This window comes from Pseudopipra pipra, chromosome W (assembly GCF_036250125.1).
Source record: "Pseudopipra pipra isolate bDixPip1 chromosome W, bDixPip1.hap1, whole genome shotgun sequence".
Lineage (NCBI taxonomy): Eukaryota > Metazoa > Chordata > Aves > Passeriformes > Pipridae > Pseudopipra > Pseudopipra pipra.
The window spans coordinates 114,737-130,436 of record NC_087580.1 but is presented as its reverse complement, the minus strand read 5'-3'; the positions used below and the strand labels follow the sequence as shown (position 1 = coordinate 130,436).

The following is a 15,700-nucleotide window of genomic DNA, read 5'->3' as shown; positions in this document are numbered from 1 at the left end:
TCCACCTGACACACTCGGGCACGGACCTCGTGTGGTACAACAAAATAATTCATTACAGTTCTTTCACAGTTTATACACCCCGTTTGTAACAGTTCGTTTGGATACATGTCCAGAATAAAGAAAAACATTCAAACACACAAAATATCTTTATTACGGTGAGAACAGTAGTAATAATAATAATAAACTGAGCAAAGCGAATCAAAAGTCAAAAAAGGATACAAAATAACTACCTTATTGAGTGGCATTAAAGCAAATACTACGAGTAGCATTTGTAACATGATATTAACTAGTAAAAAGGGAGTTAAAGGGATACCAAAAAGGATCTTAACACAATATTATGGATAACTATTAACACGATATTGGTTCATAAAAGGGGAAATTAAAGGGAAAATACTATGGATGCTACTAAAAGGGTATTAAAGGAATACTAAAGGCATGCAACCCCTGCCCACACAATCTTCCTCTCAGGAGATATCAAGCTGACTTGCTAAAAAGCACAGTGTAACTTTTTAGTTACACATTCTCTGCCCATAAGAACAATACTCCCAAGCGATTTCACTCACACACGGATTTATCACCACATCTGCATTTATCTTATCCCTGACAGGGCTTGAATCAGATTAATATAATCTCAGTTCCCTACACTTAAGTGTTAATTTTATGCTTTTACGTTACTATAGATAATATAATAAGCCAAGCGGCTCCATCCCTGCTTACCTTTGCAACCAAAGGAAAGGAGCAAAGTCTGTACTTGAGGTCAATAGAAGAGTGACAGCAATAAAAGCCTTTAAATGAGTTTTCTTTGCTGAGTATAAAAAAAAATCCCTCTTATTATGCTGTGAAAACATGTTCTCATAACTTTGCTATGGCTGGAGGGCCGGGCCCAGAGAGTGCTGGTAAACGGGGCTGCATCCAGCTGGCGGCCGGTCACCAGTGGTGTTCCCCAGGGGTCAGTGCTGGGCTCAGTCCTTTTTAACATCTTTATCGATGATTTAGATGAGGGGATTGAGTCCATCATCAGCAAATTCGCAGATGACACCAAGTTGGGAGGGAGTGTCGACCTGCTGGAAGGCAGGAGGGCTCTGCAGAGGGACCTGGATAGACTGGAGAGATGGGCTGATTCCAACGGGATGAGGTTCAACAAGGCCAAGTGCCGGGTCCTGCCCTTTGGCCACAACAACCCCATGCAGCACTACAGGCTGGGCACAGAGTGGCTGGAGAGCAGCCAGGCAGAAAGGGACCCGGGGGTTTGGGTTGACAGGAAGCTGAACAGGAGCCAGAATGTGCCCAGGTGGCCAAGAAGGCCAACGGCATCCTGGCCTGCATCAGGAACAGTGTGGCCAACAGGGCCAGGGAAGTGATTCTGCCCCTGTACTCAGCGCTGGTGAGGCCTCACCTGGAGTGCTGTGTCCAGTTCTGGGCCCCTCAGTTCAGGAAAGATGTTGAGGTGCTGGAGCAGGTGCAGAGAAGAGCAAGGAGGTTGGGGAAGGGACTGGAGCACAAGTGCTGTGAGGAGAGGCTGAGGGAGCTGGGGCTGTTTAGCCTTGAGAAGAGAAGGCTCAGGGGAGACCTCCTTGCTCTCTACAACTACCTGAGAGGAGGTTGTAGGCAGGTGGGGGTTGGTCTCTTCTCCCAGGTAATCAACAGTAGGACAAGAGGGCTCGGTCTTCAGCTGTGCCAGGGGAGATTTAGGTTGGATATTAGGAAGAAATTCTTTCCAGAGAGGGTGCTCAGCCATTGGAATGGGCTACCCAGGGAAGTGGTGGATTCTCCGTCCCTGGAGGTTTTTAAGATGAGACTGGATGTGGCATCAGTGCCATGGTCTAGCAACTGTGGTGGGAGTGGATCAAGGGTTGGACTCGATGATCTCAGAGGTCCTTTCCAACCCATCTGATTCTATGATTCTATGATTCTAATTTAAGTATGTGCTATATTTGGAACTGGACTGTGCTGCAGAACTGGACATAGCTTCCCCACACAGCTATGGGCAGCCATGGGCACATGGAGTGCTGGAGGAAGCTGGGTCCTGCTGGAGTTTGAGTGGTTTGGAGTGTTTTCTGTCCTTCGGTGTTTAATATTTTGGTTGGCTGGGGATAATTTGTTGCTGGTGTCTCTGGGTTTGTTTCGTTTCAAGTTGGGGGGGGAACGACTGGGAACTGATGCGGTTGGTTGTTTTTTTTATTTTTTTTTATATATACTTTAAAACATTCCAAACCCATCTAAATCCACCATTCTCCCAAACTTCCTTCTCCAGTTTTTTTCATCCCTTTCCAACGGGACGGAAATCAGTTTGTTGACATTCCTTCAGCCTGTCATTCAGCCATCTGGATGTAGCTCCATTCCCACCACTCTCTAGGCCTGGACATTCCAGCCAGTTCCTAACCCAGCACAGAAGGCCCTGTCCAAGCCATGGGCTGCAGCTTTTCCAGGAATGTTCCCTGGGAGACAGTGTCCAAGGATTTGCTGGAGGACTTTTCAAGGTCCCTCTGGATGCCGACCCCAGGGAATGGCTGGAGAGGTGCCAGGGTAGGGTCAGGTTGGGTCTCAGGAAAAGATTTTTCCCCCAGAGGCTGTTTGGGGGGCACTGCCCAGGCTCCCCAGGGTAGTGGGCACAGCCCCAAGGCTACCAGAGCTCCAGGAGGGTTTGGATGATCCTCTGGGGCACAGGGGGTGACTCCTGGGGATGGGCCTGGGCAGGGCTGAGGGTTGGACTTGACGATCCTTGTCAGGTCCCTTCCAATACAAGGTATTTTTGAGATATTCAGCGAAAATTTCACAGCCAGACAACTGAGATGTTCCCCCAGCAGTTCCAATTGCAGTGCTGGGGTGAAGCTCCCACATCTGGCCGGAGATTTAGGTTGAAAGTCCTGGTTTGGGGTCTCTTAATTTCCCCTCCCACAGGACGAAGTTGTCGGGGCGGCTGCAGATCCAGTTCTTCTCCGTGTGACACAGGGACGAGCTGATCCTGCCCTGGTTCAGGTACCCACAGGGCCCCCCACCCCTCACCTCAAACCTGCAAATGGCAACGGGACCAGAGTCAGAAAGGGAAAAGGAAAAGAAGGAAACTCCCCCCCAAAAAAAATTAAGAAGAGCTGGGATTTCCCCTCCGGCAGAGAAGGGCTTTGGCTGGGGGGAGTCTCTAATTCTCTGATCAGGGTTGGGGGGCAGCGACCTCGGTCCATCCCAACCCCCCATGGAAAGCCAGGAGTTGCCTGGACATGGGGCAGGAGAAGGTGCCCATCCCAGGATGGGGCATCCCAGACTCCAGGAAATCCCTGGGGCCCACCCCGGGGCTCCAGCACGGACACAGGGACCCACCTGCCGTTCAAGGCCGTGCCATTGATCCACTCCCAGCCGTTATCCCTCATTCCCAGCCCGATCCAGTGGTTTGCTTCGCCTTTATAGCGCAGAAGGAAGCGCTGCAAAGCAAAGAAACGTTGGCTTTGGCCAGTCTTGCCTTCCCCACCTCCTCTTTCCTTCCTGTGTCCACCCCCAGCCAGACCTGGGGCTTTTCCCAAGGGCTTGGCTCCCAGCTCCAGCACTGGCAGCACTTTGGGGCCAGCCTGGGGGGGTTGGGGCTGGTTTTATCCTCTTGGTTTCCCTGTGTTTCCCACCCTGGTGCTGCTGCAGAGGCTCAAGCCCAGTCCTCACCAGTTCATCCCAGTCCTCACCAGTTCATCCCAGTCCTCACCAGTTCCTCCCTGGTGCTTATGGTGGCCAGGGAAGCTCCCAGGGCCTCACACCTTTCCCGGCCCGTGGTCCAGTTGCCCTCAGCCTCAGAAAAATAATAACATTTTCCTTGGAAACCAGGCCAGGTGTCTGGGCACACGTGGGAGAATTCCAGCTCAGAGAACCGGGGTCTGACACCGAGAACTGAAAGACAGAAAGCTGAGTCAGACACGTGGGCAGCCCTGAAAAGCAGCAAAATGGGTTTGATTCCTTGGGGTTTTTTTTTCCAGCAGCTGGAAGAGAGAAACTGGGGATGATGCTCTTGGGAAAAGGTGTGACTGAGCGAGGAGCAGGCGTCTGGGGCAAAGTGCAGGAAAAAAGGGAGTCACCCACTTTGGGAGCCTCCCTTGATGCCAGGAAGGTCCTGGAATCTTCCCCGTGGGGGTGTCTGGGTGGGACTCACCAGTCACTGCTCCAGCCAGGCTCAAGGTGAGGATTCCAAGGAACACACTCAGAGCGAGGAGAACATGCACCCTGGGGGATCTTCTCCGCCCTGACTCGGTTCTGTAGGACCCTGGGGCAGGAAAGAGCAGGGTGAGGATGGCCTGGCTCCTCTCCCCTCTGCTTTGCCCTCCTGTACTGGACCCGCAGTCCATCCCAAGCCCCACCCAGGCCCATCCAGGGACCCCTCTGGGGGCTCAGGAGTCCTTCAGAGCCACCAAGGTGTGTTTGAGGGCCTGGAGACAGATCTTCAGCCTCCAGAGGTGAATTCCACAGTGTGGAATTCAGTGCAGCTGTGCCTGGGCTGCTCCACACCCACCCAAAGGCTCCATCCCCATCCCACTGGTGCTCCCCTGGAGCAAGATGCTCTTCCCACCCCCTGCCCTCCCTGGGAACGTTTGGTTTTCCCAGCATTACCACATTTGGACTCTTTCTCTGGATCACTGCAGATGTTCAGTGGTTCCTCTTGGCTTGAAGAATTTGGCCTTTGGCTTCCTTTCCCCATCCTTGCAGAGAAGCTTCAGGGGCCAGGGCTGACGTTCCCTGAGCTCTGTGGGGTGGAAGCCTGGGGTGGAAGGAGAGGAGAGGCTGAGGGGACCTGCAGGGAGCTGAGACCTCCTGGGGCACAGCCCAGCCAGCCACAACAGCCCCTGTGGGGCTGGCACTGGCTCTCAGCGTTATCTTGGTGCCAAGGGGCACCATCTGGCAGGGCTGAACCCACATCTGGGAGAGGAGGCAGCACAAAGGACAGAGGGATGGGAGGGGAAGAGATAAGGAATGGAAAGAGAGGGGAGTGGCAAAGATTAAAGACCGAAAAACAACCCCAACAAATTAAGCAGAAAGAAAAGAGAAAGACAAGTTTAAAGGCACTTTAACTATTAAATAAATAAGTCATTGAGAGCTCACAGGTCAAAGGCAGCTGAAGTGTTTGCAGGGGACAGGAGCCCATTAAGGGCTCAGAAGAGGCACCGAGGGCTCGGAGCAGAGTTTGTGCTTTGGGGCCCTTTTGCAAAAACACACAGGATGGAAAGTAGCCTGTGACAGTTCACAGCAGCTGTTCTGCTCGAGTTTTCTGTTTGTGGCTCCCCACAAGCTTGTTTTGCTCACAGGAAACCCTGCTCTGGTTCCTCCTCCTGTGTTGCAGGAGCACAACCTGGTTCCCTGCACCCCGAAACAACAGGGGCAGCAGCTTTTGGTCCTCTGGGGTCTTGTGTAAGTTATTACCAGCACCAAATGGACCAACAGAAGCTCAACAGGAACGTGTCCTGATCAAACAGCAATACTTCACTGCAAAAGTGAGCTCTGAAAGCTGCAAAGGTTTGATTGTGGGTAAACAAACATGAAAAAAGCACAAAGCGATTCCCTCAGAGGGGATTTGCAGGAGGAAGCTCAAGGAGTGCTCAGATAACAGCGTTTCCAGAGCAGTGAGAGGGTTAAATTGGCAGGAGAAAGGAACAAACACAGGATGAGCCAGAAGGGGTGGTGCTTCAGCACCCTGGGGGTTTCCAAAGTTGACAGTAAAAAGGCCAGACATTATGCAAGCTCTGAGCTGGAGCTGAGCGTGAAAGTGGGGGAGGGACCCTTAGATATGAAGGCTTGTTATTTTATAAACAAAACTATCAGGTGCCTGGACCTGCTTAATATGGCAGAAGCCCCAGTGCACCACGATTTTCTCATTTCTCTTCCCGAGAAGCAACTCCTGTCAGCAACAAGGGGCTGAATAAAACCCAACAAATTCACTGAAGAAGCTCTTACAAGGCATCAAAAATGACAAACCAGCACAACCCCGCAGCAGACACTCAAACCAACCCCATGGTAGCAAAAGCTGTAAAACTGTGACCTTTGGCGTTTACTCCTCCCTGCCCTTCAACGTGCCACGTTTAATTAATCAGGTGGTCATTGCAGCCCCCCCAAAGACAAGACCGTGATGTGGGGGCTCAGCCCTGTCCCAGCCGTGGCTCACTGTGGGCAGGGAGCACCCACCACCCCGAGTTTGGCAGCCCAGGAGCTGCTCTGGAGTACTCACCTCGCAGGGCAGCTGTCAACGGGTGGCTGATTTCTCGGAACTGAGTCTTTGAGCCAGAGACAGGATGGGAGTCAACCACAGAGGCGTGGTTTTCAGTTTACAGCTCTTTGGCTGTTTTGCTGTTCTCCAGCAGATCTCAGTGTGGTTCATTTTTGAAGGAACAAAGTCCATTTTTTGCACCTTGCTTACTTACAAATATTTAAGAGTTCCCAACCAAGGGATCTGTGATGGGCTGGCCCTGGTTGGTGCCAGATGCTGCTCTGTCACCCCCCTCCTCACCCAGGCAGGGGACAGAATTATTCCAAACTGTCACCTCGTGAAAACTGCACAGTTTGGAGCCAGAAGAAATGAGAAGCTGTTGGGGATGTACGACCACCATCGTGACATCTGAGAAACCCAGGGGGAGGTTTCTGGCTGAAGGGGTCCCACGTGGTTGCTCATAAGTCTGGGATGGAGGCTCTGCACTTTAAATACCATAAAAGATGGACCAGAATGCACCCAACCAAGCACAAATATTGACATAATAATACTTATGACCTTGTTATACAGCCTTTCATTACCACGGGAAATTGTTTCCGTGAAGAAAAGCTCAACAGTCGTGATGAGGGGAGTGGGGAAAGGTATCTCAGGATTGTGCCCAGCGGCTCCTGCCCCGGCAGTTTGGAGCCCAGGGGCACCGAGCGCTGGCACAGCCCATTTGTGTCACTGCTTGTAAAATGTGCCGGGGACCGGCAGGAAAAGCAGCAGCGCGTTGGCTCCGGTCCATGGAAACTGTTTCCCGGCATTTCTTGGCTCCGCAGGAGCGTTAAAATCGCTGCGAGGGGTTCCCACCGCCCGGGTCTGAAAGAGCCGCAGCGAGCGTGGGAACAGAAGAAAAGACAGGAAATAGAGTAAAATAGAATAAAAGGCTGCACCGAGGGGTCCCCCGGCGGTGTCACTGAACGGGCGGTGTCGGGGGTGGCCAGAAAGGCTGCGCGGAGCGGGGTGGGAGCTGCGAATAAAATATAGAAAATAGAATTAAACGCGACAGCAGAGCCGCAGCGGTGCTGGAGGAGCTGCCCGGAGGGACAGACGGACCCTGCCTTGGCTCGTGGGACCCACCCCCTGTCACTGAAGAGCTGCGACGAGGGGCGGGCGAGGGGCGGCGGCGGCGAAAGGGCCGCCCCGGAGCGGGGAGAGGGGGGGTGTGAACGGAAAAAAAAGAGAGAGAAGGCAATAAAAGACCCGCGACCGAAACAGCGGCACCGACGGACACTCGCGGCGGCACCGAGGGACACTGCGAGGGGGGACGAGCGGCCCCGGGGAGCGTCCCCTGCCCCGCGTCCCTAAAAGAGCTACCCCGACGGACAGGCAGGTCCGCTCCGCCCTCGGGCACCGGGGGGATCGAGAGATTGTTCCCAACCAGCTCCCCCACAAAGTGAATTTTACAAGTTATTTTTAGTTTTTATTCTTTTCGTAGTTCGATTTCTCCTCCGCCCCCCGACTTTCCCCGGCCGCGGTCCTGCCCGTGCCCCGGGAGATGCCGGTGGGTGCCGAACCCGCGGGAATCGGGATTTTTTCGCGCATTAACGGTGGGTTTTGGGTGCGATGGAGACTCTCAGATCCTGGCGGACTCCGTCTGGCAGATCCACTGCAGCCCCGTGTCGCAGGCGCGGGGGTCGATCCTGTCCCCCTTGAGCGCCCCGCAGGCTCCGGGACCCTCCCCGGGGTCCTGCGGGAACCTGCGGGTGCGGGAGGGAGCCCGTGTCACCCCCGGGGGTCCCTCGGGGGACAGGGGGGTGCCCACCCCGACCCCCCCAGCGCTCCTCACCGGCTCCAGTCCGGGCGGGAGCCGTTCACCCACGTCCAGCCCACGCCGGGCGCGGGCACCGAGAGCCCGATCCAGAAGTGGCGCGTGGGTTTCCTCAGGGTCTCATTGAGGGAATCCTGGCCCGGGGAAAGGGGCAGTGGTGGCGCTGCCGGGCCGGGGATGGTCACCCCGAAACAGGCTCGGTCCTCACCCCGGGACCGAGCCAGACCCATGTCCCCCCCCGGTCTGCCACGGGCACCGCGGGGAATTTGGGAATGAGGGGTGTGATCCCAGGCTTCTGGGGAGCCCTTCGCCCTCCCCTGGGGTGCCTCCAGCCCCTCTGTCCCCTCGATCCCTTCACCAGCTCGTCCTTGTCCCGCGGCATCGCCATCGCGGCCCCGCGGGCCCCGCAGTCCTCCCGGCTCCCGTGCCACGAGTTCATCCTCTCCGAGACCCAGTAGCACTTGGTCCTGCCCAGCATCCAGCCCACGGGGCAGAGCCTGCACCCCTCGGCCTCTGCGGACAGACAGACGGACAGACAGACAGACCCCGGCGTGCTGAGGTACCGTGGGAGGACAGGGGGAGGCTCCAACCTGGCTTAAGTTTGGGGAGGGGGCATCGATGGGACCCCCGGGGGTGGGGGGTTACCTCGCGGGGGGCACAGGATCCTCCTCAGCTCCCTGAAGGTGCCGTCCAGGCTGGCACAGGGGGGGCCCAGGGAGGTGTTCCCCCACCTCCAGGTCGCCTCGGGCTGTGCCCTCTCTGCCACCCACCAGGACACTGGGACAGGAGGATGCCCAGCCCGGTCAGGGGCACTGGGGGGGTGGGAAGGGGCAGAGGGGTCCGGGTGCCCCTTCCCACCCCCCAAACTCACCACACAGCACCAGGGACAGCGCCAGGGCAGCCGTGAGGGCCCTGAGGAGGCAGCGGGGACGGCGCGGGAGGGCTGTGGGGGGGACCCCCCGGGGTTCTGGAAAGCCAGATCCTACAGCTGGGGGGTGGAAAAGAGCACCCGTCACCCCCTCACCCACCCAGAGCCCGGGGCAGGGGGTCCTGGGGCAAAGCACCCTGGTGAGACCCCCCCCCAAACCCCTGCAGCCCCCCCTGCCCAGGAGCAGGAGGAGGTGGGTGCCCCCAAAAAATCCCTCTGCTCCCTCTGTTGGGGGGTCCCAGCTCGGGGGGTGGGACAGCAGCCAAACACAGCCTGGAGAAAAACCCCCCAGCCCCTCCTCCCTCAATCCCTGCCTCAGTTTCCCCACCCTGAGCAGCTCTTGGGGACCCCAGGGGTGACATCACCCCACCCCCCCGAGTCCCTCTTCCCCCCCCGATCTGGGGGGGCCCAGCGGACACGACCCCCCCCAGTACCTGCCCCCGGGGAGGACGGGGGGCTCCCCGCAGCCCCTCGTTTCCTCCACTGCTCTAAGGCCATGTAGCCGTCCTGGTCCTCCATGTCCCGCCGCTCAGCGCCGGGGACCCGCAGTGGTCACAGGAGGAAGGGACAGGAAACCAAAGCGCCGCTGCCCCCCCGGGCTGGTGTGAACTGGCAGCGGGTTCGGAGCTTCCTGTACCCAAACCAAAGCCCCACAACTGCTGGGGGGACTCGTCCTGACGGCCCCGAGGGGTGGGGGGTCGGGGGTCTGTGTCCAGAGGAAGGAAACCCACGGGAAGGGACAAGGAGGACAAGGAGACACAGCACGAGGTGCTGGGAGAGAAAAACCACTCCTCACACCCCCGCTAAAATGGTGAAAATAAGAGATCAAGGTGTTGATAGAGATCTCTAAGAGATAAGAATCAATAAAATACCATCAAAAGGAGCACAAAATGAGAGAATTGCTCAATAAAGCACCAGTTCTGTCCAAAAATAGATGCAGTTTCACGGAGCTCACGCCTGGTTTTCCCAGCTGTGTTTGTAGGGTAACATCGGCTCAGCAGGAAGCCCCACTTCTCTTGCCCCCTAATGAGGAGCAATTTTATTAGGCTAATTAATCACTGATGAATTAGTCCCTGATCTCCTTTTTTTCTCTGCCAGGCACAGGCCAGCACGGGCTCCGCAGGCTGCAGGGCTGCTGCGTCCTGCTGGGGCTTAACCCATCGGTTTTATTTGCCCCAAAAAGGGGAAAACGGCCCCGAATCCCTTTGCCTGAGCGGAGGAGGGGACAGAGTTCTGGCAGAAAACTCCAAAAGTCGGTTTTGCCCAGCTTGGGAAGAACAAACCAAACAGAAGTGAAGTGGGACCCCCCAGCAGCACTTCTGTGCTGTCCTCCCCCCCCCCCTCCACCCCGAAGCCCTCCCCGGGGTGCTGGAGGGTGACTGGGCACACTGGGAGCACTGGGAAGGGGCTCAGCCCCCCCGTCACCCCCGGGAGCTCCAAGGCTCCAACAGCCGGGATGGATCGCGGCGGAGGGAGCAGGGGAAGGGACGGGGCTGCCGGCGCTGGACGGGGCACGAGGGACAGGTGGGGAAGGCAATAAACAGTAAAACGATGACAAAAGAAAAAACTCGGTGGCGGCGAAAGGGCCAGTGAGTCACACACGTCCCATTTCACATCCACACGGCAGAGCCACGGCGGGGGGGATCGAAAAACAGCCAATGGGAAGCGTCAGAGACCCCCGGCAACCAATGGGAAGTGTCGAAGGGCCCCTGTCAGCCAATGGGAAGCGACGTGTCCTGATGTCATTTAAACCACACTGAGAAGCTGCTGGAGAAGAGCAAAAAACAATTGAAATTGCGTCAGTTGCGGAAGTTTTTTCCTAGTTTATGACTAAACCGACCCTACCGCGAAATCTCACAGTCACTGAGAGCTGCCCTGAGAGGTGAGTACTCCAGAGCAGCCCCTGGGCTGCCAAACTCGGGGTGATGGGTGCTCCCTGCCCACAGTGAGCCACGGCTGGGACAGGGCTGTATAACAAGGTCATAAATATTATTATGTCAATATTTGTGGTTGGTTGGGTGCATTCGGGTTGGGTGTATTTTTATGGTATTTAAAGTGCAGAGCCTCCATCCCAGCCTTATAGGCCAGTACCTGCAGCAGCCACGTGGGACCCCTTTAGCCAAAAACCTCCCCCCGGGTTTCTCAGATGTCACGATGGTGGTTGTAAATCTCCAAAAGCTTCTCATTTCTTCTGGCTCCGGACTGTGCAGCTGTCACGAGATGAAAGTTTGGAATAATTCTGTCCCCTGCACAGCTGAGGAGGGGGATGACAGAGCAGCATCTGGCACCAAACAAGACCAGCTGTCCTAGTTAGGACAGCTGAAGACCAGTTCATCATGGTGGGTGTAACCCAAAACTGTGTATTCTATAGCCTTCCATGCCATTTCCCAGAAACTAGACTATTGTTGTCAATAGACTATTCGCACCCTCTGCCCATAGAGCCTGACTCCTCAGGCTACAAACTAGGTGTTAAGAGGCCTGTGAGATAGGAGGATGCTCTTGTCCTCACACCTTTTGTGGAACTCCCCGCCCTGAGGGAAGCACTGAGCATTCCTGCCTGAACTGGAGGATATATAATCTTGGAGTTTTGGAACATTTTTGAACCACTCTGTGGGATCCAGAGAAAGACTGCAGCTCATCGCTCTCAACCAGACTTAGACCACCCTCAACTGGACTGCAACAGCTTTTTCCCCAGCATCTCACTGCAATCACCACTTTTGACCAGACTGCAACCGCTCTCCCACCAGCAGGTTCTTCCCCTCTCCCTTTACTTTGGACTCAAGCGGGGCCCAAGGAACAGCACTTTGTTCATGCCCCAGGGTACTGGGTTATACATTTGGGTTTTGTGGGTTAAAACCAATTGTTTGTTTGTAGGATTGTACTTACTGTATTATTTTAGTAAATTGTTATTCTGACTTATAATCTCTCCTTCGAGTTGAGTTCATTTCCCCTGCTGGTTAACTCTAAACCAGCACACCAGCCCATCACAGATCCCTTGGTTGGGAACTCTTAAATATTTTTAAGCAAGCAAGGTGCAAAAATGGACTTTGTTCCTTGGATGAATCACACCGGGATCTGCTGGAGAACAGCCAAAGAGCTGTACACATCAAAACCACGCCTCTGTGGTTGACTCCCCTCCTGTCTGTGGCTCAATAGACTCAGATCTGAGAAATCAGCCACCCGTTGACAGCTGCCCTGTGAGGGTGAGTACTCCAGAGCAGCTCCTGGGCTGCCAAACTCGGGGTGGTGGGTGCTCCCTGCCCACAGTGAGCCACGGCTGGGACAGGGCTGAGCCCCCACATCATGGTCTTGTCTCTGGGGGGCTGCAATGACCACCTGATTAATTAAACGTGGCACATTGAAGGGGAAGGGGGGAATAAACCCCAAAAGTCACAGTTTTACAGCTGGGTTTAGTGAGGCTTTTGCTGCTGTGGGGTTGGTTTGAGTGTCTGCTGCGGGGTTGGGCTGGTTTGTCTCTTTTACTGCTTCTTCAGTGGTTTTGTTGGGGCTTTTTCAGTCCCTTGTTGCTGACAGAGTTGCTTCTCGGGAAGAGAAATCAGAAAGTCATGGTGCAAAGAGGTAAATGATGATATGACAGAAAGGACCAGCTGGAAACCACAGTGGGCTTGGGAGGGATTGAACCTGGGCAGGAGCTTGGGCTGCACCAGGGGGGGTCTTACAAGGTGAACCTTCGGGGGTCCTTTTAAGGGAATTTGTTGAATTGTTTTGTTGACACTGTGACGCAGAGATTAAAGTAGGACTGAAATTTTGGCTTGAAATGAGGAGTCTGAACTTGTGCACTTGGACTTCTGCCAAGTCACAAAATATGACTTCCTTTCATTTCTGAGCTTTGTCCTGTTCAGCTTTGGAAAACTTGAGGGTGGGGAAGCACCACTCTCTTCTGGCTCATCCTGCTTTTGTTCCTTTCTCCTGCCAATTTAACCCTCTCACGGCTCTGGAAATGCTGCATCTGAGCACTCCTTGAGTTTCCTCCTGCAAATCCCCTCTGAGGGAACTGCTTTGTGCTTTTTTCACATCCATTTACCCACAAACAAATCTGCCCCTTTGCAGCTTTCAGAGCTCACCTTGCAATGAAATATTGCTGTTTTATCAGGACATGTTCCTGTTGAGCTTCTGTTGGTCCATTTGGTGCTGGTAATAACTTACACAAGACCCAAGAGGACCAAAAGCTGCTGCCCCTGTTGGTTTGGGGTGCAGGGAACCAGGTCGTGCTCCTGCAACAGTGGGCACGGGGAGGGGGGGGAACCAGAGCAAAAGAAGCTTGTGGGGAGCCACAAACAGAAAACCCAAGCAGAACAGCTGCTGTGAGCTGTTACAACCTACTTTCCACCCTGTGTGTTTTTGCAAAAGGGCCCCAAAGCACAGACTCTGCTCTGAGCCCTCGGTGCCTTTTCCCCCCTTTTGGCAGCAGCTCCCGAGCCTGGCTCCTGTCCCCTGCAAACCTGTGAGCTCTCAATGATTTACTTATTTAATAGTTAAAGTGCCTTTAAACTTGTCTTTTTCTTTCCTTTCTGCTTAATTTGTCTTTTTTTTTTCCCTCTTTAACCTTTCCCCCTCCCCTCTCTTTTCCTCTCCCCTCCATCTGTCCTTTGTGCCACCTCCTCTCCCAGATGTCTGTTCAGCTCGGGACAGACCCTGCCCTGTCAGGGCTGCCCCAAGAGCCAAATTCTTCAAGCCAGGAAGAAACACTGAACACCTACAGCCATCCAGAGAAACAGTGTGAATGTGGTAATGCTGGGAAAACCAAACACTCTGGGGATGGGAAGAGCATCTCACTCCAGGGGGAGCACCAGTGGGATGGGGATGGAACCTTTGGGTGGGTGTGGAGCAGCCCAGGCACAGCTGCACTGAATTCCACTCTGGGGAATTCACCTCTGGAGGCTGAAGATCCATCTCCAGGCCCTCAAACACACCTTGGTGGCTTTGAAGGACTCCTGAGCCCCCAGAGGGGTCCCTGTCCTGGGTGGGGCTGGGGATGGACTGAGGGTCCAGCACAGGAGGGCAAAGCAGAGGGGAGAGGAGCCAGGCCATCCTCACCCTGCTCTTTCCTGCCCCAGGGTCCTACAGAACCGAGTCAGACTGGAGAACATCCCCCAAGGTGCGTGTTCTCACTCAGAGTGTGTTCCTGGGGATCCTCACCTTGAACCTGGCTGGAGCAGTGACTGGTGAGTCCCACCCAGGCACCCCCATGGGGAGGATCCGGGCCAGGCGCCTCCATTGTGGGAGGTGGGAGGATCCCAGGACCTTCCCAGCATCAAGGGAGGCTCCCAAAGTGGGTGACTCCCTTTTTTCCCTACACTTTGCTCCAGGCACCTGCTCCTCACTCAGTCACACCATTGCCTTTCCCAAGAGAATAATCCCCAGTTTCCCTCTTCCAGCTGCTGGAATAAACCAAGGAATCAACCCCATTTTGCTGCTTTTCAGGGCTGCCCACGTGTCTGACTCAGCTTTCTGTCTTTCAGTTCTCAGTGCAAGACCCCCTTTCCCTGAGCCGGAATTCTCCCACGTGTGCCCAGACACCTGGCCTGGTTTCCAAGGAAAATGTTATCATTTTTCTGAGGCTGAGGGCAACTGGACCACGGGCCGGGCAAGGTGTGAGGCCCTGGGAGCTTCCCTGGCCACCATAAGCACCAGGGAGGAACTGGTGAGGACTGGGATGAACTGGTGAGGACTGGGATGAACTGGTGAGGACTGGGCTTGAGCCTCTGCAGCAGCTCCGGGGTGGGAAACATGGGGAAACCAAGAGGATAAATCAGCCCCAAACCCCCCAGGCTGGCCCCAAAGTGCTGCCAGTGCTGGAGCCGGGAGCCAACCCCTTGGGAAAAGCCCCAGGTCTGGCTGGGGGTGGACACAGGAGGGAAAGAGGAGGTGGGGAAGGCAAGACTGGCCAAAGCCAACGTTTCTTTGCCTTCCAGGCCTTCCTTCTGCACTATAAAGGTGAAGCAAACCACTGGATCGGGCTGAGAATGAGGGATAACAGCTGGGAGTGGATCAATGGCACGGCCTTGAACGGCAGGTGGGTCCCTGTGTCCGTGCTGGAGCCCCGGGTGGGCCCCAGGGATTTCCTGGAGTCTGGGATGCCCCATCCTGGGATGGGCACCTTCTCCTGCCCCGTGTCCAGGCAGCTCCTGGCTTTCCATGGGGGGTTGGGATGGGCCGAGGTCGCTGCCCCCCAACCCTGATCAGAGAATTAGAGACCCCCCCCAGCCAAAGCCCTTCTCTGCCGGAGGGGAAATCCCAGCTCTTCTTAATTTTTTTGGGGGGGGAGTTTTCTTCTTTTCTTCCCTTTCTCACTCTGGTCCCGTTGGCATTGCAGGTTTGAGGTGAGGGGTGTGGGGCCCTGTGGGTACCTCGATGACGGATGGATCAGCTCATCCCTGTGCCACACGGAAAAGAACTGGATCTGCAGCCGCCCCGACGACTATGAACTCTGGAAGGGGAAATTAAGAGACCCCAAACCAGGACTTTCAACCTAAATCTCTGGCCAGATGAGGGATGTTCACCCCAGCACTGCAACTGAAATATTCGGGGTGAATCTAAAAAATCAGGTATAAGGAGCTGGTTAGGGACTTACCAGGAGAATAGGCGGAGCTCAGACCGGTGCTTCTCTTGGCCCTCCATTTCGGTGGGAGGTAAATCAGCCTCTTTTCTCGCTTTTTTTCAGCCTTATTTCAAGCTTTTTCCGCGTTGACCACGGTTTGAGGGCAGTTTTGGGGTGAGAAAAGAGCCTTTTAGTGTCCGTTCTTACCCTCCTGTTACTTCT

General features: G+C 55.0%; 4 protein-coding genes across 5 annotated transcripts in view; 1 reads left to right on the top strand and 3 right to left on the bottom strand.

Moving 5' to 3' along the window:
- LOC135404761 (uncharacterized) overlaps positions 1 to 15,700 on the bottom strand; it is a 257,462-nt gene that overhangs the window by 161,903 nt on the left and 79,859 nt on the right. The window lies entirely within an intron of this gene.
- On the bottom strand, positions 128 to 6,211 carry LOC135405779 (C-type lectin domain family 2 member B-like). 2 transcript variants are annotated; one of them, XM_064640371.1, is made up of 6 exons: positions 6,197 to 6,211; positions 4,588 to 4,735; positions 4,133 to 4,243; positions 3,692 to 3,873; positions 3,319 to 3,419; positions 128 to 3,013 (listed from the first exon to the last, which is right to left on the bottom strand). In XM_064640371.1, the coding sequence occupies exons 2-6, from the start codon at positions 4,673 to 4,675 to the stop codon at positions 2,854 to 2,856; spliced, it is 642 nt and encodes a 213-aa protein (XP_064496441.1). In that variant the 5' UTR covers positions 4,676 to 4,735; positions 6,197 to 6,211; the 3' UTR covers positions 128 to 2,853. The 2 variants fall into 2 exon arrangements, with proteins under 2 accessions (XP_064496441.1, XP_064496442.1); XM_064640372.1 differs by lacking the exon at positions 6,197 to 6,211 and adding an exon at positions 5,077 to 5,178.
- LOC135405789 (killer cell lectin-like receptor subfamily B member 1C) lies at positions 7,612 to 9,483 on the bottom strand. Its single transcript, XM_064640390.1, has 4 exons — positions 9,351 to 9,483; positions 8,347 to 8,501; positions 8,007 to 8,122; positions 7,612 to 7,917 (listed from the first exon to the last, which is right to left on the bottom strand). The coding sequence occupies exons 1-4, from the start codon at positions 9,433 to 9,435 to the stop codon at positions 7,794 to 7,796; spliced, it is 480 nt and encodes a 159-aa protein (XP_064496460.1). The 5' UTR covers positions 9,436 to 9,483; the 3' UTR covers positions 7,612 to 7,793.
- Positions 12,022 to 15,494, top strand: LOC135405778 (C-type lectin domain family 2 member B-like). The gene is made up of 6 exons (XM_064640370.1): positions 12,022 to 12,119; positions 13,548 to 13,665; positions 13,995 to 14,102; positions 14,400 to 14,581; positions 14,853 to 14,953; positions 15,254 to 15,494. The coding sequence occupies exons 2-6, from the start codon at positions 13,548 to 13,550 to the stop codon at positions 15,411 to 15,413; spliced, it is 669 nt and encodes a 222-aa protein (XP_064496440.1). The 5' UTR covers positions 12,022 to 12,119; the 3' UTR covers positions 15,414 to 15,494.